This window comes from Schistocerca nitens, chromosome 1 (assembly GCF_023898315.1).
Source record: "Schistocerca nitens isolate TAMUIC-IGC-003100 chromosome 1, iqSchNite1.1, whole genome shotgun sequence".
NCBI lineage: Eukaryota > Metazoa > Arthropoda > Insecta > Orthoptera > Acrididae > Schistocerca > Schistocerca nitens.
The window spans coordinates 39,646,461-39,671,194 of record NC_064614.1 but is presented as its reverse complement, the minus strand read 5'-3'; the positions used below and the strand labels follow the sequence as shown (position 1 = coordinate 39,671,194).

The 24,734-nt window shown below is 42.9% G+C and overlaps 1 protein-coding gene across 3 annotated transcripts in view; it reads left to right on the top strand.

The window, feature by feature from the left end:
• The first annotated feature begins 1,050 nt into the window (after nt 1-1,050).
• The window catches only part of LOC126234504 (probable ATP-dependent RNA helicase DDX56), an 87,187-nt gene continuing 63,503 nt past the window's right edge, over nt 1,051-24,734 (top strand). Inside the window, exons 1-5 of one of the 3 annotated variants that reach the window (XM_049943201.1) lie at nt 1,051-1,227; nt 1,467-1,628; nt 2,887-3,021; nt 3,146-3,336; nt 5,007-5,267. In XM_049943201.1, coding sequence (XP_049799158.1) covers nt 1,162-1,227; nt 1,467-1,628; nt 2,887-3,021; nt 3,146-3,336; nt 5,007-5,267 — 815 coding nt within the window. In that variant the 5' untranslated portion in view covers nt 1,051-1,161. Of the gene's footprint in view, nt 1,247-1,466; nt 1,629-2,886; nt 3,022-3,145; nt 3,337-5,006; nt 5,268-24,734 lie in introns of all 3 variants that reach the window. The other 2 variants (XM_049943209.1, XM_049943216.1) reach the window with 2 other exon arrangements.

Sequence of the window (24,734 nt, the reverse complement as noted above, 5' to 3'; positions counted from 1 at the left end):
AAGACCTAAGAATACCCAAGCCACTGTTTTGAAAACCTAAAATCTCTAATTTATGCACAAGTAACTTGTGGTTCACACAATCAAATGCTTTACTCAGATCATAAAAGGTGAGCAGAGCAAACTCCTTATCTTCGAATACCTGGAGAACTTTTTTAACGAGCGAATCAATAGTATGAGTGGTCGATCTATTTTTCCTAAAACCAAATTGCTCATTGGAAATAAAAGAATTATTATCTAGAAAGTTACACATTTGGTTATACATAAGAGTTTCTAATACTTTAGAAAAATAGGAGTGAGTGATATGGGGCGGTAACTAGATGGACATTTTCCATTTACATTCCTATACAGAGGAACAACTCTACATAACTTCAGTACATTGGGGAAAATTCTCTGTGTCAGACACTTATTTATAACATAAGGTTGATGGCCGACAATGCATTCAATAACATTTTTCAATATCTTACAGGATATATCGGCACTGCTCGAAGACTTAAACTTATTTACAATATTTAAAACATCCTGCTGCGTCACTTCAGAGAACACAAAATTATGTCTATAATGCCTAAACCCCAAATTACAATTTGCCATCATTTGAGCAGCAGTTTCCGCGGGTTTAATTATATTTTTCTGAGTATCCCTAACTGACTGAATACAGAAATTGTTAAAAATAATTTGCAGAGACAGCTACCTCTTTTGGTTTGTTATTTTTGGGGACTGAGTTTATTATATTCCAAGCTTTTTTACATTTATTTTTTGATGCCACGATACATATAGTGTATTGTTGTTTTTTTGCTTCAATAATAGCTGCCCTATATTGCCTTTGCTGTGGTATAGTGTTAAATAAAATTTACAGGTATTCAACTACAGTTTAAAAGGAATAATAACTGTAACGAGTATAGTACTGTTGGAGAAAACATGCTATTGGCTCAGAAATGTGATAATTCCGCACCTCAAATGAGGGATACTGGTACCAATTTCTAGTGCATGCGGTAGATGTCTGTAGACTCTTAGACCATCGTCTATGGGTAGACTTGTACGTGACAAACTAAACATCTTTGAAATACGGGAACATGTCTGCAGCGGCGTGAATGTTGTTGTTTTTTGTGTGAGAGGTTATGTGTAGTGCGTAATTGCTGTTGTTGTTTTCGTATTTCTATTAAGATGGGAGAAGAGGGTGATCATGGCCGAAATTTTCATGAGATGGAGTTGGATGATCGTATACTTAAGGTATCAAAACTGTAAATCGGTTAGTCGTTCTGACGTATTTCTTTCGTCATGCATGCAGTAGGTACTTTTCGTTCTCATGAGAAAATTCCTCATTGGAATAGTTTGACATTTAGTTATCTTAACTGTAACTTAAGTGCTAGTTCAGTTGCGTTCGTGTTATGTGTTTTATAATGAATTCCTTTTCCCCCAGCGGTTGTGTTTGTGTGACCATTAATGAGAACGACTTACCGTATTTTCAGGCAATAGCAAAACAAGGATGGGAGAAACCTACACTTATTCAGGAAAAAGCTATTCCTCTGCTACTGGAGGGTAAAGATGTCCTGATTAGAGCGCGAACAGGATCCGGAAAAACCGGTGCGTTTGCTATACCAGCAATACAGAAAATACTTAATTCCAAACTGGTGAGCTGCAAAACTGAACAATCTTTTCTTTTTTTATATTTATTTTTGCTTCCGAATTGGCTGTCAAGACTGTTTTCAAATAAATAGATTAAATTAGATTTACTTTGATTCCAATTGACCCTTATTGAGGAGGCCCTCCAGGATGTAGAACATGTCAGAAAAACAATAATCCATGACAAACACTTAAAACTAAAGCAAATAAGCTAATGTACCTTCCACAGGCACCAAGTGGAATGATTGTCATTTTTTTTAATGAACCCTAAATGAAAGGATCATTTTACAACACTCATTACTGAGATGGCATTAATGCACTGAATTTAAAATTAATTATTTTTAGGGTCATAAACATATAATAGAACTACAATCCTTTTTTACAATGAACACATTGCTGCACTAAAAAACAGTTGGTTCTACTGAGAAATTCATCAATGGAGTAGAAAGAGTTGGCCACCAATAAATCCCTTAGGCCTCTCTTAAACTCACTTTCATTGGTTGTTAAGCTTTTTATGGCTGCTGGCAAGTTATTGAAAATGTGTGTTTCTGACTAATGCATGCCTTTTGTACCAGGGTATGAGACTTTCAATTCTTGTGAAGATTATTTGTATTTCTAGTATTGGCTCCATGAACTGAGCTGTTGGTTTGAAAAACTGATATTTTTGATGACAAATGTCATTAAGGAATATATATATTGGGAAGCAATAGTTAGTATCCCTAGTTCCGTAAATAGGCCTTTGCAGGATGTTCTTGAGTTCGCCCTGTATATAACTCTTATTGCATGTTTTTATGTCCGGAAAACTTTAGCTTGGCTTGATGAATTACCCCAAAAATTAATCCCATATGACATTATGGAGTGAAAGTAAGCATAGTATGCCAGATTTTTTATTTGTGTCTGACAGAATTCACATTGCAAATAGAGATTTGTTTAGACGCTTCAGCAGTTTTGTGGAGTACTCCTCCCAGTTGAATTTATTATCAAGCTGTAATCCGAAGAATTTAACACTGTCCGCATCTTTTTTCTGTTTGTCATCGTATGTTAGACATGTACTCATGGAACACCCCTTACATGTTCTGAACTGCATGTAGTGTAAGATTTTGTCTTTTGTAGTTTAGGTAATAATCCTCTTTATGTGAAAATTATTGTACAGTTAATGAAAACCTGATTTCACTAGGTTCTTAACTGGTGTGCGTTATTCAATTGTGGTTTGTTATATGTAGTGTGATCTCTTGATTAAAGCATGATAATTTTTGTAATTTTCAGGTTGCCCGGGAGCAGGCTGTTAAATGCCTCATACTTGCACCTAGTAAAGAACTATGCCACCAGATTTATACAAATATTCTTCAGTTGACCATTAAATGCTCAAGAGAGGTGACGTGTGTTGATATTTCAGCACCAGTAAGTAAGGAATTATTTCCTTTGGTTTTGTTATGGGCTTGTATACATAATTATTATTGTTGTTGCTGTTGTTGACACACTAATCTGGCTTAGCACTTACAACATTATTTTATCTTTCTTATAGGTTGACTTGTCTGCCCAACAGTCACTTTTAACAGAGAGGCCTGATATTGTAGTGGCTACACCCTCAAGAGCTCTTGCTCATTTAAAAGCTGGTAACATAGATTTGAAGAAGTCTCTTGAAGTGTTGGTAATTGATGAAGCTGATCTTGTGTTTTCTTTTGGTTATGAAGATGAATTGAAGCAAATATTCAGGTGAATCAGATATATGAACACAATTTTTTTTAATAGCGATCATTGAACCAGACAATAGTGGGTAGATTACATAGATGAAAACCTTTAATTCTTCCTCGTAGCTGCTGATGAGTATTGAGAAACAGTGTACAGACAACATTTCACAATAGTAATGTGTATATTTGACAGAGTATATGAATCTTTCACAAGAGAAATCTGTTTTTGTGATTATTATTATTATTATTATTATTATTATCAGCATCATCATTATCATCATAATTGTCATTATTATTATCATAATATTATGTCCAGATAGCCTCATAACATTTCTACCCCTGAGCACAAGTTAATAGAAAAAGTGACTGAAATGAAATGTTATGCAACCCTCACAAAGACTGTTCCATTACCACAAGAGGTGTTGGAGAGGGCTCAAGTTCGTGGAAGGAAACATGCTGACTTTCTGTGTTTGCGTGTGTGTAACAACGAAAACAAAACGACCAATTATTAACAAAATTGTGTAATTGTATAGATAAAAAAAATCTACTCACCAAGTGGTGGCAGAACATTCTGCCATCGCTTGGTGAGTAGATTTTTTTATCTATTCAATTACATAATTATATTTATACACGCAGCTTTTTCGACATTACAGAAGCAACTGATTCCATCCGTCTGCTTTGATTCGACACCATCAGTATGCTGAAAATGGCTACTTCCAGCATATAAAAAATGATTACAATGATGTCACTACATACACATGCCAACAAACATGAACAAAATTAAAAAGACACAATAACATCTCACTCCAAAAATAAAATGAAACTAACGAGACAACTGCGGGAAATTGGGGGTTTAGGGTGCGGACAAGCTAAATATACAGTAATAAAAAAACACTGGACCATCCCAAGACAAATACTATAAAAAAAATTAAATTACAGCATTGTGCTACATCAAACTAGTCAGACCTAAAAAAAAAAAAAAAAAAAAAAAAAAAAAAAAAAAAAAAAAAAAACACAACTTAATAACAAACACATCCATGTTACCACACCAGCTGCCTGAACTCGAAACCACATTGGCACAATGATACCCAAAACTCAATACCACATATTAAACTCATTATGTCCACATCTATCACCAGAGGGCACCATCAAATAGAACACAAGATGTACAAACACAACCAACTCAAAACCTCCACGCCATATTGACATCGCACACCACATCACACCACCATTACGTGACGGGTTGAAGCAAGAGGTGTGAAATGGGGACTTCCATTGACCCACTTTTCCTCCACTTTGTGTGTTATTAACAACTAAAAACATAAAAAAAACACTTGCACGCACCTCTGAACATGTATTGTTGAAACAGTCCTAGGTGTAGGTTACACTGGAAGTAGGCGGCTTGGTTGCGAGTTCATGAAACTAACAAATCTGATTATAAAATCTTGGGTTTAGTGACAAACTAATTTGTATGTATGGCTTATTAGTTATTAGCCGTGCAGCTGATTCATCACCTGCTGTTTACTTGTGGGGGTGTCTCCCCCCCCCCCCCCCCCCCCCCGCCCCCTTTTGTAATACATCTTCCAAAAGATTATTATGATGGTCATGGATATTGGGATGTGCATTTTATATCATTTCTCTTGATGAATTATAATCTAGATTTCTTGGTGTCACTCAACAAAAGTTTTCTTTCAGATTCTTGCCACGTATTTACCAGGCAACACTTGCAAGTGCAACATTGTCAGAAGATGTATTGAGTTTGAAGAAACTTGTGTTGCATAATGCAGTTACATTAAAGTTGGAAGAATCAGAACTAGCGCCAGCAACACAACTGTCACATTATCATTTGGCGGCTGAAGAGGAAGATAAGGCAGCGATTTTATATGCGCTACTGAAGCTACATCTTATCCGTGGCAAGACTGTCATATTTGTTAACTCTGTGGATCGTTGTTACAGGTCAGGAAATATATTTTGGAAAATCCCTACAATAATTACATGTATTTCTGTTCATTGTTTGCATGTCACATGATACAAAAATGGAACAAGTCATTTACCTACAGTTTAAAATGATTTTTGTCCACAGTTTTCAATTTAGTTAGAATTAGTTTTGTTGTTTCTCTGCAAACTGTCACTGCACAAGTCAATAAAATGTTTTTTACAACTTAATTGATACTTTTGCAACAGGAACCTAGTTTATGAAGACTTCTAGTTCATTACTTTGGTCCCCCTGCGGATCCGGGGGTAAGAATAGGCCCGCGGTACTCCTGCCTGTCATCAGAGGCGACTAAAAGGAGTCTCAGAAGTTTTGGCCTTATGTGATGGTCCTCTGTCGGGTTTGATGTCCATATCTCAAAATTCTTCCGAAGAACGAGTCGATTGGGGAAGGGTGCCTTAGTTGGTGCATTGTGTCCATCTTGCGGTCAGACCTTTTGCCAGCTTATTCGCCGTTGCATTGCAGTCCTGCCCGCTCTCCATCTCTTGGGCATGGATACGTTCCTGCGTGCACTTTCCGCCGTGTGATTTGCAGTGCCACTTTCTGCACTGACGGCGACCATGGACTACATGTCACCTAAAATCCAGCACGGTAGCCAGTCCGTTGTGGTGGGGCCGCCATGTACCCTGTTGTTGTACCCACTGACAACACAGGGATCGCTCTGCTGATGCCCGCGCCGTTAACTCTCCACGTATGCCAAGGAGTAGATGCCCATCTCCCTGGGGCATCAGGACTCCCAGCAATGGCCATCCTGCCAGGTGGCCTTTACTGTGGCTGGGTGGCGCCTGTGGGGAGGGCCCTTGGTCGGAGTAGGTGGCATCAGGGTGGATGACATGCAATGAAGCAGGGCACATCTTTTCTTGCTGGTGGCCAGCCACCAGCAGTCTCTAAGAGCTCAAAAGCTCACTTTAAGGCTAATGTGTATGACCCCAAATCATTCCCCTCCCTGGCCACACCATGGGAGGAACGAAAGGCTATGAATGACAGTGAAAGGTATTCGTCCCGGTATCTCATCTGTACCAGAGCTGACGGGAATCCTTTGTGTCCGTGAAGCCTCAGTTCCTTGTAGAACATTTAGAGGACAAGTTCAGGGAGGTGGAGGGCTTGTCCAAAATGCGGTCAGGGTCAGTCTTAATAAAAACAGCATCCTCTGCCCAGTCATGAGCCTTGCTCGCTTGTACGAAGCTGGGGGATGTTTCTGTTACTATCACCCCGCATAAAAGCTTAATTATGGTCCAGGGCTTCCACAGAGATCTTCTTTTACGGTCCGATGATGAGGTGCGCGCCAACTTAGAGCGACGAGGTGTCCGTTTCATCCCGCGCGTCCACCGGGGTCCGAGGGATCATCAAGTTGCCACCGGTGCCTTCATCTTGGCCTTCGACGGTGACAAATTACCTGAGAAGGTCAAGGTGATGGTCTAACGTTGTGATGTGAAGCCATATATCCCTCCCCCGGTGCGGTGCTTCAAGTGTTGGAAGTTCGGCCATATGTCTTCTTGCTGTGTTTCCAGCCTCATATGTCGCGATTGTGGTCGACCATCCCATCTTGATACTCCATATGCCTCGCCTCCCATCTGTGTCAGCTGCGGAGAGCACCATCCCCCTTGCTCGCCGGACTGGAAGATTCTACAGAAGGAATGGAAAATAATGGAGTACAAGACCCTGGATCGCCTGACCTACACTGAGGCTAAGCAGGAATTTGAATGGCTTCATCCTGTGCGCATGATGTCATGTTATGCCGCCACTGTCACTCCTGCTCCAGTTCCATCAGCTGCACCACATGCAGTCAGCTCTCAGAGCCAGAGGACCTCACCTGCCCCCTTGATGGCAGGGGGCACTTCACTCCCTGTTGCTCCTGCTCCGTCTACTTCAGGAGTAACACCCTCCCCCAACCATCAGGGACATCAGTTCCCCTTCCCAGCCGGAGAAGCGTAAGACTTCTTCGGCTCCTCTCGCCAGGAAGGGGTCCCATGGGGACCTCCCTTCGCAATTTCAGACCAGCGGAAAAGCGGCTACCCGCAAGTGGCTGAAACAACCACCGGTCTCTGGTCGTAGGGCCTCACGGTCATCGTCTGTCCCTGAGACTGACCCACTGAAGCCCTCCCAGCCTGAACTACTGAAGGCACAACGCGAGAAGCAGAAAAAGAAAAAGGTTCTCAAGAATCCCGATATTGCAGTGGCACCCGTCCCACCACTTCCTACAAGCTCAGCGTCTGAGGATGAGGTTGAGATTCTGGCATCTGCTGAAGACCTGGATCTCGCTGGTCCCTCAGACGCAATGGATGTCACTCACGCGGGTACTGAATTGGTGACAGCAAGTGACCCAGCGGCGTAAACTGTTTCCCCAGTCCCTTCATGTCTTTCTCAGCCATGGACCACACCATCCTCCAGTGGAACTGCAGCGGTTTCTTCCACCATCTCGCTGAGCTCTGACAACTTCTCAGCCTTCACCCTTTCCTCTGTATTGCTCTACAAGAAACTTGGTTTCCGGCAATGTGAACCCCCGCCCTCCGTGGCTATTGGGGTTATTATAGGAACCGGGCAGCTTATGAAAGGGTATCTGGTGACGTCTGCATCTATGTCCTTCACTCCCTTCACAGCGAGTCTGTCCCTTTACAAACAACTTTCGAGGCTGTCGCTGTTCGGGTGTGACGCCACAGGATGTTACTGTCTGCAGTCTTTATCTTCCACCGTATGGTGATGTCCCACAGCATGGCCTGGCTGCACTGATAGCCCAATTGCCGCCACCTTTCCTGTTACTGGGCGACTTCAATGCCTATAACCCTCTGTGGGGTGGGTCAGTGGCAACAGGTTGAGGTGCCACTGTTGAGCATGTATTGAGGCAGCTCGACCTTTCCATTTTAAATGATGGTGCCTTCACACATTTCAGTGTGGCGCATGGCACGTACTCAGCCATTAACCTTTCGGTCTGCAGCCCTAGCCTCTTACCGTCTGTCCAATGGAGTGTGCATGACGACCTGTGTGGTAGTGACCACTTTCCGATCTTTCTGTTACTGCCACAGCGTCACTCTTCTCGGCGCCCTTGCAGATGGGCTATGAATAAGGCTGACTGGGACTTTGTCTCCTCCATGGCCGCTATTGCGCCTCTTCCTAATGAAGCCATTGTTGCGGTGGTTCACTTGGTCACCACCGGCATCGTTACTGCCGCAGAATCTGCCATTCCCCGTTATTCTGGGTCCCCTCGGTGGAGGACTGTGCCTTGGTGGTTGCCTGAGATCGCTGAGGCAATTAAAGATCGCTGGCAGGCGCTCCAGCATCACAAGTGACATCCTTCAATAGAACACCTCATTGCCTTTAAACAGCTACGTGTGTGTGCTCGCCGCCTTATTCGCCAATGCAAGCAGAAGTGCTGGGAACGGTATGTCTCCACCATTGGGCTCCATATATCTCCATTGCAGGTTTGGGCCAAGATTAGGCGCCTCTATGGCTATCGGACCCCTGTCATCATCCCTGCACTCTCACTGAATGGAGCAGTTTGTACTGACTCCGACGTAATTGTAAACCGCTTGGCAGCGCAGTTTGCTGCGAGTTCCGCTTCTGCGAATTACCCACTGGCCTTCCACTTAAAGAGGGGTTGGAACGTCGGAGCCTTTCATTTCACACCTGCCATCCTGAATCCTACAATGTTCCATTCAGTGAGTGGGAGCTCCATAGTGCCCTAGCCGCTTGCCCTGATACAGCTCCCGGGCCAGATCGCATCCACTGTCAGATGCTAAAACACCTCTCAGTGGACTGCCAGCGATGCCTCCTCGACCTTTACAACCGTATCTGGGTTGAGGGTGAGTTTCCGTCGCAATGGCGGGAAAGCATTGTTATCCCCGTTTTGAAACCTGCCAAGAACCCATTGGAGGTGGACAGCTACCGCCCCATTAGCCTCACCAACGTTCTTTGCAAGTTGCTCGAACACATGGTGAACTGGCGGTTGAGCTGGGTACTCAAGTCTCGGGGACTTCTGGCTCCGTCTCATGGTGGGTTCCGTAAAGGCCGCTCTGCCGCTGACAATCTGGTGAGCCTGGAGTCAGCCATCAGTATGGCCTTTGCCCGCCATCAGCACCTCGTCGCTTTCTTTTTTGACATGCGGAAGGCGTAAGATACGACGTGGCGCTATCACATCCTCTCTACACTTCATGGTCGGAGTCTTCGGGGTCCACTGCCGATTTTCCTACGAAATTTTCTGTCGCATCGTACCTTCCGCGTGCAAGTTGCACCTCCCATAGTTCCTCCCGAGTTCAGGAGAATGGGGTAGCACAGGGTTTTGTCCTGAGTGTCTGCCAGTTTTTAATTGCAATTAACGGGCTCGCTGCAGCGGTGGGAACGTCTGTCTCAGCTTCCTTGTATGCTGGCGACTTCTGCCTCTACTATAGCTCCATTGGCATTGCAGCTGCTGAACTCAGCTGCAGGGCACTATCTGCAAGGCGCAGTCTTGGGCTGTAGCGCACGCCTTCCAGTTTTCGGCTGCCAAGACCTGCGTTATGCATTTCTGCGGGCGACGAACAGTTCACCCTGAGCCGCAGCTTTATCTTGCCGGTGAACTTCTTGCTGTGGTGGAGCCACATCGGTTTTTGATGCCCGGTTGAGTTGGCTCCCACATATTCGGCAGCTTAAAAAGATGTGTTGGCAGCATCTTAATGCTCTGCAATGCTTGAGCTGGGGAGCCGACCGATCTACCCTCTTCCCTCTTACGGCTCTACCAGGTGTTAATTCAGTCCCGTCTGGATTATGGGAGCCTGGCTTATGGTTCAGCACCCCCTTCTGCGTTGCTGGTGCTGGACCCAATCCTTCACAGCGGGATCTGACTTGCCACTGGTGCTTTCCGGACAAGCCCTGTGGACAGCATACTTGTGGAGGCAGGTGTCCCTCCACTGCGGTTACGGCGCCAACGTTTACTGGCTGCTTATGCTACGCATGTTTGTAGCTTGCCCGGGCATCCTAACTGTCGTCTTCTGTTCCCACAGTCGGTCGTCCATCTCCCAGAACGTCGGCCCCGGTCTGGTTGTACGATCGCGGTCCGCATCAGAGAGCTACTCTCCGGGCTTGGGGTTTTCCCTCTTCCACCTCCTTTCCGGGCCCCTCTGCGTACACCCCCGTGGTGTGTGTCTCGCCCTTGCCTTTGGCTTGAATTGGCACAGGGCCCAAAGGACTCAGTCCCTCTGGAGGCCTTCCGCCACCGCTTTCTTTCCATCCTTGCCACGTATCAGGGCTCTGGTGTTGTTTACACTGACGGTTCGATGGTTGCTGGTCGTGTTGGTTATGCTCTGACTCTAGGGGACCACTACGAACAACATTCATTGCTGGCTGGCTGCAGCATTTTCACTGCTGAGCTGGTTGCCATCTTTCCTGCCCTAGAGTATATCCGCTCCTGCTCAGGTGAGTCCTTCATTATCTGTAGCAACTCCCTGATCAGTTTACGAGCTATTGACCAGTGTTTCCCTCACTCTCGTCTGGTGATGGCTGTCCAGGAGTCCCTCCGTGCTCTTGCCGGTTGCGGCCGCTCTGTGGTCTTTATGTGGACCCCAGGCCATGTTGGGATACCCGGCAATGAACATGTAGACCGCCTGGCCAAACAGGCCACCAGTGAACCAACTCTGGAGGTAGGCCTCCTGGAGACTGATTTGCGGGCAGTCTTACGCTGCACAGTTCTCTCACTTTGGGATGCTGAATGGTGCGATCTGACCACACCTAATAAGCTGCGTGCTGTCAAGGAGACGATGGCTGTGTGGCGGTCATCCGTGCGAGCCATTCACAGGGACTCGGTCGTCCTTTGTCAGCTCCGCATTGGACACACCCGGCTGACACATAGATATTTACTGAGCTGTGGGGACCCGCCTCAGTCACTGCGGGGCGGTTTTGACAGTGGTGCACATTTTATTGGCCTGTCCGCTTTTAGCTGTGCTCAGGCAGACGTTTGTGCTGCCTGATATGCTCCCTGCCCTTTTAACAGATGACGCTGCCATGGCGGGCTTAGTTTTGCGTTTTATTCGGGCAGGGGGCTTTTATCGCATGCTCTAAGTGTTTGTCTTTATTTTGTCTTGAATCTGGCCTTTGGCCTACGGTTTTAGACTGAGTTTTTAATATGTTTCTCAGTGGTTGGCTTTTCCTTTTTTTCTCTCTGGTCGGCCATCCACTGTCACACACTGTATGATTTTACTTCGTTTTGTCTGGTCTTTGACTAAGTTTCTCTTGTACTGTGTCGTCTGTCATCTTTTCCTTTGTTCGTTTTTATTCTGTGTGGATGTTTGACATTTAGGAAAAAGGGACCGAAGACTGTAGCAGTCTGGTCCCTTTAATCCCCTGGACCGATGACCGTAGCAGTCCGGTCCCTTTATTCCCACAAACCAACCAACAATTCATTACTTTGGAAATATTATTCAGAAATATTGCCTTGCATTGTCTCTTGAGCTGTTTGCACTTTCTTCACCATTGCGTTTAAGCATTTATTATTGAAATAGTAGTATTTGAGTAACCATTTACAATTTTTTTCATTTTAGTTAGTAATGATGTTTTTATGGTATTGGATACATTTTTTAAAATTTGCTGTCTCATACACACTGTTGTTGTTGTTGTGGTCTTCAGTCCTGATACTGATTTGATGCAGCTCGCCATGCTACTCTATCCTATGCAAGCTTCTTCACCTCCCAGTACGTACTGCTGCCTACATCCTTCTGAATCTGCTTAGTGTATTCATCTCTTGGTCTCCGTCTACGATTTTTACCCTCCACGCTGCCCTCCAATACTAAATTGGTGATCCCTTGATGCAATACACTATGTAATCAGAATTCCCCAGAAACATACATTTTTCATATAAGGTGCAGAGAGCTGCCATCTACTGCCAGGTACTCAATATCAGCAACCTCAATAGTCATTAGACATTGTGATAGAGCAGAATGGGGTGTTCTGTGGAACTCAAGGACTTCGGATGTGGTCAGGTGATTGGGTGTCACTTGTGTCATACATCTGTACGCATGATTTCCACACTCCTAAAAATCCTAGGTCCACTGTTTCCAATGTGATAGTGAAGTGGGAACGTGAAGGGACACGTACAGCTCAAAAGCGTACAGGCTGACCTCATCTGTTGACTGACAGAGACTGCCACCAGTTGTAGATGGTTGTAATTTATAATAGGCAGGCATCTATCCAGACCATTATACATGAATTCCAAGCTGCATCAGGATCCACTGCAAGTACCATGACAGTTAGGCGGGAGGTGAGAAAACTTGGATATCATGTTTGAGCGGCTGCTTATAAGCCACACATCACGCCGGTAAACGCCAAACGAAGCCTCGCTTGGTGTAAAGAGCATAAACATTTGATGACTGAACAGTGGAAAAACACTGTGTGGAGTGACGAATCACGTTACACATTGTGGCAATCCGATGGCAGGGTGTGGATATGGCGAATGCTTGGTGAACATCATCTGCCACTGTGTGTAGTGCCAACAGTGACATTAAGAGGTATTGGTGTTACGGTGTGGTCATGTTTTTCATCTAGGGGTTTTGCACCCCTTGTTTTTTTTTTGTGTGGCACTATCAGAGCAGATGCCTACATTGGTCTTTTAAGCACCTTCTTGCTTCCCACTGTTGAAGAGCAATTCGGGAATGGCGATTGCACCTTTCAACATGATTGAGCACCTGTTCATAATGCACTGTCCGTGGTGGAGTGGTTAAATGACAATAACATCCCTGTAATGAACTGGCCTGCACAGTGTCGTGACCTGAATTCTATAGAACACCTTTGGGATGTTTTGGAACGCCGACTTCGTCCCAGGCCTCACTGACCGACATCGATACCTCTCCTCAGTACAGCATCCCGTGAAGAATGGGCTGCCATTCGCCAAGAAACCTTCCAGCACCTGATTGAACATACGCCTGCGAGAGTGGAAACTGTCATCAAGGCTAAGGGTGGAGCAACATCATATTGAATTCCAGCATTACCGATGGAGGGTGCATGAACTTGTAAGCCGTTTTCAGCTAGGTTTCTGGATACTTCTGATCACGTAGTATATTATTGTATCTTTAATTTAAGAAGTAAAAGGTAACAACTCACCAAATAATAGAGGTGTCTAGATGTCAAAAGGTACATAAACAGTACAGAGAACTTTGGGACAAATCCTTTAAGTGGACGAAGGGAAAAAGGAGGCAAGTAGTTTGAGGGAGTATTGAGAGAGGATTGCTGACAGCTGAGAGGTTGAGGCAGCAGGTGCACAGGTTTCAGTTGTACATGTGCACTAGCACTGCTAAGTTGATGCTGCATCAAATCATTATGATGTGGAGGATTAAGATGGGAAGAGAAAAGGGTGTGGATGCAGGACAAGTGAAATTAATGTTTCGGGGCTGGCATGCTTGTGGACATGTGGCTGGGGTCTACCTGAGATTGAAGCCAGGAGGATTATGGGGTGAGAGGGTGTGTCCAAGCAGAACTCCCCATCTTCATAGATCAGATATAGTGTGTTTAAAATTAGTTGCGACTTTTGACTTTTGGCTCACTGGAGGGTGCCTGACATTGTTACCTAGGTAACACCAGTGACGGGCTGGCTTTTCCTAACATGCCACCAGCAGTTCAGTTGGTTAAGCACCTCTGTTGCCACTCTGTGGTGCATGTGGTGTTTTATGTTAGATGCAACTTTGTTGGTCAGCTCTCATTGTAAAGTGCAATTTTCTGGTGCTAATGTTTTCCAGTCATCATGTATTGTGAATAAGTGTTTTGTGGTGGTGTTGCATTAATAATTATAGTGCAGCACATTTGAACACATGATTTGCAATAAAAGTGATTATTCAAAAACACATTCTTTGGCTGTGAAGAAAATGTTCTGCTGCAAAAATATTCCCATGAATTCGACAATAATAATGGGCAATGTGCCCTACCACTGTTGTGATTGATAGAGCAAACTACAACTATGCAGTAGAAGAAAGCAGATATTTTGCTCAAAATGTGAAAGAATGTTCCACTGGATAAAGTTGAACTTAGCATGTATAAGGTGAAGTTAATGGAACTTGTTGTACTACACAAGCCAAAACCCCACGCTAGTAGGTTGACAAACTGGTTGATACTAAAGGACGTAATCAGGCTTCCTCCATATCATGCTCATTTAAATCTGACTTAGAATATATGGTCCAAGGTGAAAAGCAATGTGTCAGAAACAAGGAGGAGATTGTGCTCAGTGAGGTTGAAATGCTGATAAAAGAATCCATTCCAAATGTTACATGATGGGGTGGGTCTCAAGTTGCCAGCCATACCAAGAATGTAATTGGAGAGACGTGGATTCATGAAGGACTATGACGAGTTTTGGTTAATATGTAACTTCTCTTGTTGCCATATTAAAATCTGGTTCTTTTGTCAAAACATAACAGAGTTTACAAATATTCATCTTACTAACACTCTAACACAGTTGAAATTGTGACAGAATTGTGAAACATTGAGTTATTAAACCATTAACTAAGGGCAAGACGGGTCAGTGGTTTATGAAAAAGCCCTTTCTCAGAATAAGAATAAATATGTAACTTCTTCGCTTGCATTGTTACAAAACCCAAAGCAATTTTTTTTTTTTTAACCAGCTGTTGATGATCCTTAAAAATTACATTATTTCATTGAAAAAATCTGTAGTTGGTTGAATATCATGGTCGATATGCAGTTTCACATGTTAATCATGTGGCATAATACTCTGCTCTTCATGTGCTATAATTTTCCAAAATCTTGTTTTGATACATCAACCCATTTTTGAGATATGAGGGATTTATGAATATTTGATTTTGACTTTTTCACTGGCATGTGCATTTGTGATGGAGTGGTTTACATACACTCCATGTCCTCAAGATTAGAGACAGATAGTGAATCCTTCCAAGTTTAAGGATATTACAATTTATTACCTACATTTCATGTGCAGCAATATATGACCTAACACGCACCATATGCAGATTCATAATGACCCCTATTTCTTACTGCAAACTTTAAGAATTTCTTGCAGTAGTTCACCTAATATCAAAATATTACAATATCCCTGACCATTAATGAAATGATAGTCAGTTCATCAGAAGCTAATGAATTGAGTTATGAGGTGTGTGAGAATCAGTGTTCATTACTGAATAGTTTCTTTAAAACTGTTTGTAAAACATTCTAGGTTGGCTGGCTTGCATGGCTTACTATTCATGCAGTCAGGTGAGCCAGCCCGATTAATGTGCCAAGTAGGCCTGGCATTACTGTCACCTACTGACTTGTTCGGCACACACTGGCAACTACGCTTCCCTCCACTCACTTCTTACTGAATTGTTAAAAGTCACAACCAACTTTAAACATTGTAAGTTGTTGTTGGAGGAAAGCATCCGGACGGCACTGGTTATGAAGCAGCCATTGAAATGGGGCACGTGCTCAACATTGGGTTCTGCCGCTGGGGGATCAACTCTGTTCTTGACCACAGTTTGAAGGTGACGATTCATTTAGGTGGACAGCCTGTTTTTGTTCATGTCCAAATAAAATGCTGTGCAAAAATTACAGCAGGGCTGAAATATGATCCAGCTCTGAATAGGATAGTGTAAAACTGTTATGTAACTGGTGTAGGATGTGCTGGGAGCTTGTCTTGGTCAGGTCTTATACCTGTATCATCCACAGTGGTATGACCCATGTGGCAGGAGGTTGGGAGTAAGTGTAGTGTAAGGGCGGACTATTATATTGGTAGATTTCATTATCCTCCTTGCAGACTAATACTGTCACACTTTTGGGGTGAAACAAGGTATTTAACTTATGGAAGGCATCAACTAACTGTCTAACTCTGTCCATCCCAGAAGTGTAGTATGACTTCCAACCCCTACTCAAATCATTAGGCTCACCCCAGAACCTCTCCCCCAAAGCCATCTTCCTTTTTATTCCAATGACACTCTGCACATCCACCTTCCACATACTTGCTAAATCCATAAACTCAGCAATCCTGAAATCCCCATTGTAGCAAGTTATCATGTTTCTACCAAAAGAATCTCCACTCTTGGTGACAAACACCTCCAACCAATTGCCAACAGCCTAGCCTCTCACATTAAAGATACAGACAATTTCCTTCACTGATTATCAATGGTTCCCATTGAATTATCACCTGATCTGTACTTGCCATCTTGACACCATCTCCCTATACATAATCATCTCCCTTGCCCATAGCCTTGCCAATGTTACACACTACCTCTCCCATCATCCTTAAGACTCCAAACCTACTACTCCATTCCGTTTACATCTAACAGACTACATCCTCATAACTGCTTCTCTTTTTAGGGAAAGGTACATAACAAATCAGTGGGTGGTCTTAAGCACCTTCATGGCACTCAGCTATGCCAACCTGGTCAAGACCTTCCCAACAACGCAAACTGCTTGTCTGGTTAAGGTTCATTAATGACATCTTCATACTTGAGATCCATTGCCAAGACACCCTGGCATCATTACTCCATAGCCTCAACACGTTCTCTCACATTCGTTTCACCTGGTAGTCCTCAGATCAACTTCTCACCTTTCAGGATGTTGACCTCCTTTCTCTGATACCATGCTGCTCCACCCTTGCCTGTGTCCCTGTAAAGCCCACTAATCTATCAGTAGTACCTGTTCCACAAAATTTCAGGAGAACTACCTGATGTTTGTAGCTTCCTGACACAATATTTTGGCACAGTCTTCTGGCCATTTTCAGGTAATACTGGCGAAAACTGCCTGGGCTCTGGTATTTAAGGCCCCACCAGCACGTGCATGGTGAATTCACATGGTGTCGCGCGTGCGCTACTTTAGCACATTCAGTTCTGCTGTGCTGCACGGCATCCGTGTGAAAACTCGCCGCATCGATATCTGTTCGATTGTCTTCCCATGGTTCCATCACAGAACTATGCCGGCTATGGAGGACATGAAGTTTTCGACGATCGGATTCCATGCCATATTCAATTGGAAACTGCCATCATGATTAATAAGAGACTCACTGTCAGACAACCGTATTTCCATGGATTCATTAATAATAGAACTCCAAAAGTTAGACGTATGGGCCACAATTTTTGTCTCGTTGTAATTCATGACATGACCAGTGTAAATACGGTGTTCGGTGATGGCAGACTTACAAGGCTGAAGAAGGCAACTATTCCGCTGATGTTCTACAATGTGATCCTACACAGTACGTGTCATTTGCCCTGTATAAGATTTGCCGCATTCACATGGAATCCTGTAAACACCTGCCTTGCGCAGCTCTATGTTGTTTTTGACAGATCCCAACACCGACAAAATTTTTGCAGGAGGGTGAAAGATTGTTTTCACTTTATATTTTCTTAGTATTCTGCCTATTTGCACTGAAATATTACCAATATATGGTAAATAGGCAGTCATTTTAAAGACCTCTTCCTCTTCTTTGCTCCATCGTTACAGATCTGCAGCACTGTCTCCACTTGCTGGGAAAAATACCCATACTTTAGAAATAGTCTGCAAGTGCTCCAGTTCCGTTTGCAAACTACCGGTGTCAGAGGTGACATGGGCTCAGTGAATCAAAGTCTTCAAAACACCCATTGTTTGTGCCGGATGGTGGCAACTAGCGGCTTGCAAGTAAATGTCTGTGTGAGTGGGCTTTCTAATACTGAATGACAAAGTATGCCATCGCACCAAGACGTCTAAAAATGGCAGGCATCCCTCCTTCTCCAGCTCCATAGTAAATTTTATGTTTTCGTGTATGCAATTCAGATGTTGTAGGAACTCTCGTAGACGATCCAAACCATGAGACCAAACTATAAAAGTATCGTCAAAATATCGCCAAAATACTGTTGGTTTAAAAGTGGCTGAGGCGAGTGCTCACTCCTCAAAATCTTCCATAAAGAGATTGGTCACCAGGAGAGACAAAGGACTCCCCATGGTGACACTGTCTGATTGCTCATAAAACTCGTTGTTGAATAAAAAATATGTAGAGAAGAGGGTGTGCTCAAACAGTGCTGTAATGTCAGCTCCATACCTATTGCCGATGAGATGTAGTGAGTCCACAAGATGTACATTTGTAAAAAGTGAAAGTACATCAAAACTGACCAACAAGTCATAACTTTGCACCTGCTGATGATGAAATCACTAGAATTCTTCATGTGATGTGGACACTTTCCTACCATTGGTTTGAGCAAAGGTGCCAAATACTTTGCCGGCCGGAGTGGCCGTGCGGTTCTAGGCGCTACAGTCTGGAACCGAGCGACCGCTCCGGTCGCAGGTTCGAATCCTGCCTCGGGCATGGATGTGTGTGATGTCCTTAGGTTGGTTAGGTTTAATTCGTTCTAAGTTCTAGGCGACTGATGACCTCAGAAGTTAAGTCGCATAGTGCTCAGAGCCATTTGAACCAACTAAATACTTTGCTAAGTCGTAGGTGGCTGCTCCAGTATTACCCACAATTGGATGTAATGGCATGTTATCCTTGTGGATCTTTGGCAATCCATATAGCCAAGGTGGAACTGAACTATTGGTTTCAGTTTCTTAATTACCTTCTTTGGTAAGGAACTGTTAGTCAGAAGTTCTGCTGTTTTCCGCACCACTTGGGTAGTAGGATCCTTTTCTGTTTAGCGATATGTTGAGCCACTTAATAAAACATTGATCTTATTAATATAGTCCTCCTGTAGCATGAAAACAGTAGCATTACCTTTGTCCGATTTAAGTACCACTGCATCTGGGTTTTCGCAAAATAGACACCGATAGTTTGCAAATGGAACAGGAGCACCTGCAGACTGTACGATTGGAAAGAACACATAGAAAATGTTGTGGGGAAGGCTAACCAAAGGCTGCGTTTTATCGGTAGGACACCTAGAAAATGTAACAGAGCTACTAAGGAGACTGCCTACACTACGCTTGTCCATCCTCTTTTAGAATACTGCTGCACGGTGTGGGATCCTTACCAGATAGGACTGATGGAGTACATCGAAAAAGTTCAAATAAGGGCAGCACATTTTGTTTTATCACAAAATATGGGAGAGAGTGTCACAGAAATGATACAGGATTTGGGCTGGAAATCATTAAAAGAAAGGCGTTTTTCGTTGCGACGGAATCTTCTCACGAAATTCCGATCACCACATTTCTCCTCCAAATGCGATTTTTTTTGTTGACACCAACATACATAGGGAGGAACAATCACCACAATAAATTAAGGGAAATCAGAGCTCGTACGGAAATATATAGGTGTTCATTCTTTCTGCGTGCTATACAAGATTTGAATAATGGAGAATTGTGAAGGTGGTTCGATGAACCCTCTGCCAGGCACTTAAATGTGATTTGCAGAGTATCCATGTAGATGTAGATGTAGACCTGTGAACGATGGAGCAAAGAAGAGGAAGAGGCCTTTAAAACGCCTGCCTATTTACCATATATTGTAATATTTCAGCGCAAATAGGCAGAATACTAAGAAAATATAAAGCGAAAGCCATCTTTCACCCTCCTGCAAAAATTTCGTTGCTTGTGGGATCTGTCAAAGATGACCTAGAGCTGTGCAGGGCAAGTGTTCACAGGATTCTGCGTGAATGCAGCAAATCTTATATTGGGCAAACAACATGCACTGTACAGGATCGCATTGTAGAATATCAGCGGTGTACTCGCCTTCAGTCTTGTAAGTCTGCCATCACCGAACACTGTATTTCCACGGATTATGTCATAAATTACAATGAGACGAAAATTGTGGCCCATATGTCTTAACTTTCGGAGTTCTATTATTAAAAAATCCATGGAAAGAGGGCTGTCTGACAGTGAGTCTCTTATTAATCGTTATGGCAGTTTCCGGTTGAATATGGCATGGAATCCAATCATCAAACAACTTCGTGTCCTCCATAGCCAGCGTAGTTCTGTGATGGAACTGTGGGAAGACAACCGAATTGATATCGATGCAGTGAGTTTTCACCACAGAGGGCGTGCGGCACAGCAGAATCGAATGCACTCAAGTAGCGCACGCACAGAGCCAAGTGAATCCACCATGTGGGGCCCTAAATACTACAGCCGAGCGAGTTTTTGCCAGTACCACCTGAAGATGGCCAGAAGACTCTGTGCTGAAATATTGTGGCAGGAAGTTACAAACATCCAGCAGTTCTCCCGAAATTTTGTGTAACAATATCTACGCGGGGAAAGTTTAAAATCTCACAGTAGTACCTGTGTTTAAATAAGTTCCCCATCTCCTCCCTGACCTTTCCACACCAAAACATCACTACAGCATAATATGGTGAACCATCAATGGAGCATCTGCAATGATGATAATTCACTTGTTGAGTATGTTAAAGTTATTACAAAGGCCTTTACAGTGAGGAAATATCCCCCAAACCTAGTTCTGAGACAGCGCAACATACTGTGATGGAACTGGCCCTTACCTCCATGTCTATGACAGACATCTTAACTATAGACAGATCCTCAACTTTGTTATCTCCATCAAACAAATCACCATATGAGTGCTTTGCACCTCTTTCATATTTTCTTTCTTCATGTCCCCTTTAATTTTAATTTTTTTTTCCCCCGTGGCTACAAATGAGGTATCAATGTCTTCAGTATTTTTCCATTTGACTTGCACTCGTTAATAAGATACTCATTTTCGTCCTTGACATACCATTCAGTAATAACATCAGCCCCTAAAACGAAAGGTTCCCGATAGCCCATTACTATATTCTCCTGACTTGTCTCTAACATATTCACCATCAGCTCAGCTCCCTCTATGGAAATGAATGTACTGATTGCTTCTTGAGAAGATTGAGTCCAGCAGCTGTGTTATTGCCACACCTAAGGTTATCTCCCACAACTTCATAAACACTATTTCGCCTAACAAAAAATCTCTTACTTCCATCAACACACTATCTACTTCTCCTCAAACATCTTCTCCAACATCCACCAATCACTTTAAAATTCATCATAAATGTCTTTTCCAATGTCGACTGATACAATAAAAATTTCTGTAATTTAATTGCCTCCCTCATTACAGGAATTGCCACCACTGTATTTCAGCTCATCTTAATTGACATTACACTCTATCTCACGAGGTTTGGATTTACCTTTGTTTTTGATTTGGATTCCAATTTTACTCCAAAAACTTTATGATTACCATCATCATCTTTCCCTAAATACAATGTATTGTCCTGTCCTGTAGCCTCATTGTCTAATACGTTACTATGTTTCAGTGTTCTTGCTTTCTGTGTTTTGTTACTTCACACCACTCTACAATTTATTCACACTTTTAATCATCTCCATTATTTGAAGTCTGTTTGCCTATCCTTTACACACTCTTGGTTGTGTAATATATTGCGTCTGTTTCCACAATGGTTTATAGTGCTACCTTCATACCTGACATGCAGCAAAAGTCAGTTTTCGAACCTCCTGTCTCAGTTTTCCAGTCCATGACTCATTGGACCCTCTAACCGTTAATCCCTATTGTGATTTTGAAAATTTCCATTGTGATTATTACCCTTCCAGAAAGTGTTATCATTATCATTTCTATGAAAATTATTGTTCTGATTACATTCATGACAGTTATTGTGAGTTATGTTTGGTCCCTGTTGTCCTGTAGGTTGTTAAAATTCTGTGCCTTGAATTTTACCCCCATTACAATTTCTCAACCAACTTTAAACATTTACCACTGTAACAAGTCCCACTGTAGAAAATCCAGCAACTGTTTCTTGAGCATTGTAATTTCCATTAATGTGCTCGAGGACCATTAATTTTGCCAGCTCATTCACACAAAACCCCTGCATTGAAACACTACTGTCCCTGTAAGAACTAATTCTGAAGTTGCATTAGCTTTGCTTCATTCCAGAATTTGTTCAAAAAACATGACTCAGACACATTGTAATTGGTGAACGAATTACTCATTAAATTTGCTCTGGATTGAGGATCACTTTCCAACTGCCTTTTTGCAAGTTTAGTTTTAGCTTCATCCAATGTTCTCACACAGACAGCCTGCCCCACAGTGCATTAATTACAGTAGGGGTCTGACCCTTTGCTAGAGAATCGAGTTCGGTGCACACATCGTTAAATTTCTGCGTGCTGTACTGTCTCAGGATGGATTGCCACTTCTAAACTCTGTTTATTACATTCAGTTGTTTTCTGACACTCTACAATTCTTCCAGATAAATTGCTGCATGTTACTAGTCTCCACCTCCAATGTATTTTGCCTTTGTACACAGTCATTCGCACTATCACTCAACTCATCTTCTATCTTTTTGACCTTTACGTCAATTGATTTTTCAGCTTTATGAAATTTATTGTTAACAGGACCAATGTCATCTGAAATTTTGCTCATTTCTACTCTTGTGCCCTTTAACTTCTCCTCAGTTTCAGTTTTTATTTTCCCAGCTATGATTTTAGTACAGAAATTCGCTTTTATATCCTACAAATTTAAATAAGTAGTTTCCTTCTCTTTCATAGAATTTAATTCAATTTTTACACTCAGCATATTAGAATTCAGATTTGTAAGAGCTTGCAATAACCAAGCCATCAAATATTCTGTAATAAAATTTATTTATTGAACCTGATCTGATTAGGGGCATCAGGGCCTTCAATTACATCGAACCAGAGTTTCACTCAAACAGTAGCTTTTCTATATCATAGTTACCTAAGAAATAATGTACCGGATGGTTATAATTAAACTTTAACACATTTTAACATGGAAACTAATTACTGTATGAGGACCAAACTTAGTAGAATTAGTGTCAATGATATGAGGAAGGGAAATAATACAGTATCAATTCAATTGAAACACTTTTAATGTGCTGCTATGGTACATCATACCATTACATACCCGTACCATTACTGCTACGAAAGGGGCTCAATATTGTGCCCACCAGTGGCTAGAAGAGTCTGAAAGTGCAGAATTGCATTCTTCACAGCAGAACAAAGCATGTCTGTATATATGCTGGCTACCTCTCTTGATAAACTGTGTTTCACATCAGCACATGTGAATGTTCCCTTGGTAACCCTGTTCTTCAGGTAGCCCCACAACCAGAAAACACTGTGAGTGAGATTAGGTGATCGTGCCGGCTGATAATTTGATAGTTTCAAAATGTGCTTCAGAGAAGCAGGTGAACTTCATGAGTGATGTGCGATGGGGCCTCATCTTGCACGAAAACTGAGTTGAATGTGTGTCTCTCCCGTAGGGCTAGTATGACATGCTGGCAAAGCATATCGCAATAATGTTGGGGACTCACAGTGCACGTCTTCAGTCTTTGAGTGCCAACCTGCTCAGAAAAGAATGGGCCAGTGATGAACAGAGCCATGAAGCCACACCGTACAGTGACATGTTCACCGTACAAAGGAACTTCATGCACAGTGACTGGCAGTGAAGATCCCCACACTCATCAACTTTGTGTGTTCACCTCACCCGTCAGAGAAAAATGAGCATTGGCTGTCCATGGGGTGGTCCAGAGCCAGCCCTTGTCTACTTCAATCCTTACAAGAAATTGGAAAGTGAAATTATCACGTTGTTGTGCATCCTGTAGTGCAAGCTGCTGTACAATATGGATCTTGTTCAGATACCATTTGAAAATGGTTCACAGCACCATCTGTGCAGTGGACCGTGCGATTTTAACTGTCGTGACACAGCGTGTGCACTGCCTGCCGATTGAGAATTGCGAGCAGCGCTGTGTGCCGTAGTAACAGCGATTTCATCAACTATCTGTGGCACAACCTACATCGTGCTCCGCAAGCAGGTTGAGAAAGAGGACCCTTCCGTAATCCTTTCAACTACCTATATTCTTGAAGTGGAGCTGCAGTATTACAGTTGTTTTGATAATAGAGCTTCACCAATAATGCCCTGCTCCTTTCTTCCAAGCTCGTGTTGACATGTCAACAAGTGCACTGTGACTGGCCAGGTGTGTGAGACTGTTAATCACGATGACTGACCACGGCACCTGGTGGCCCTAGTTGGAACTGGATGGTAGCACTTCATGCATGGAAATCGTGCCCATGCTACCAAGTTTGGTACTCATACGGTAATTAGTTTCTGTGTTATAACATGTTAAACAGAGAAAGTTTAATTATAACCATCAAGTATTTAATATGACATATTGTGTTAAAATGATTTTTGTGTCTGTAGACTCAATGTGAGTAAATAATATTGCATATGCTGCTGCTGACGTGCAGATCTTAAAAGATTTTATAGTTGTACAAAATAGACGTTTTCTGATGTAGCTAGCTATGGTGAAAAGAAATTTAGGGAAACTGTACCAGCAATATAATGTGGGAGGTTATTTCAGTCAGGTTCCAGCTACTGAGAAAGATTTTGAGAAAACGGCTGAACACGGAAGTGGGGCACAAAAGATTTAGCTCTGATGGGAATGGGTGTTTCTGTTATGTTGTTCAGACAAAAGTATTAAAAGTATTAAGGCCAAGGGGGGGGGGGGGGGTTATGAGGGGCAGTGTATGTTGGTAACACAGTATGGTATGGAGATCTCTGCACTTGTCCACAAGCAGCCAGCATA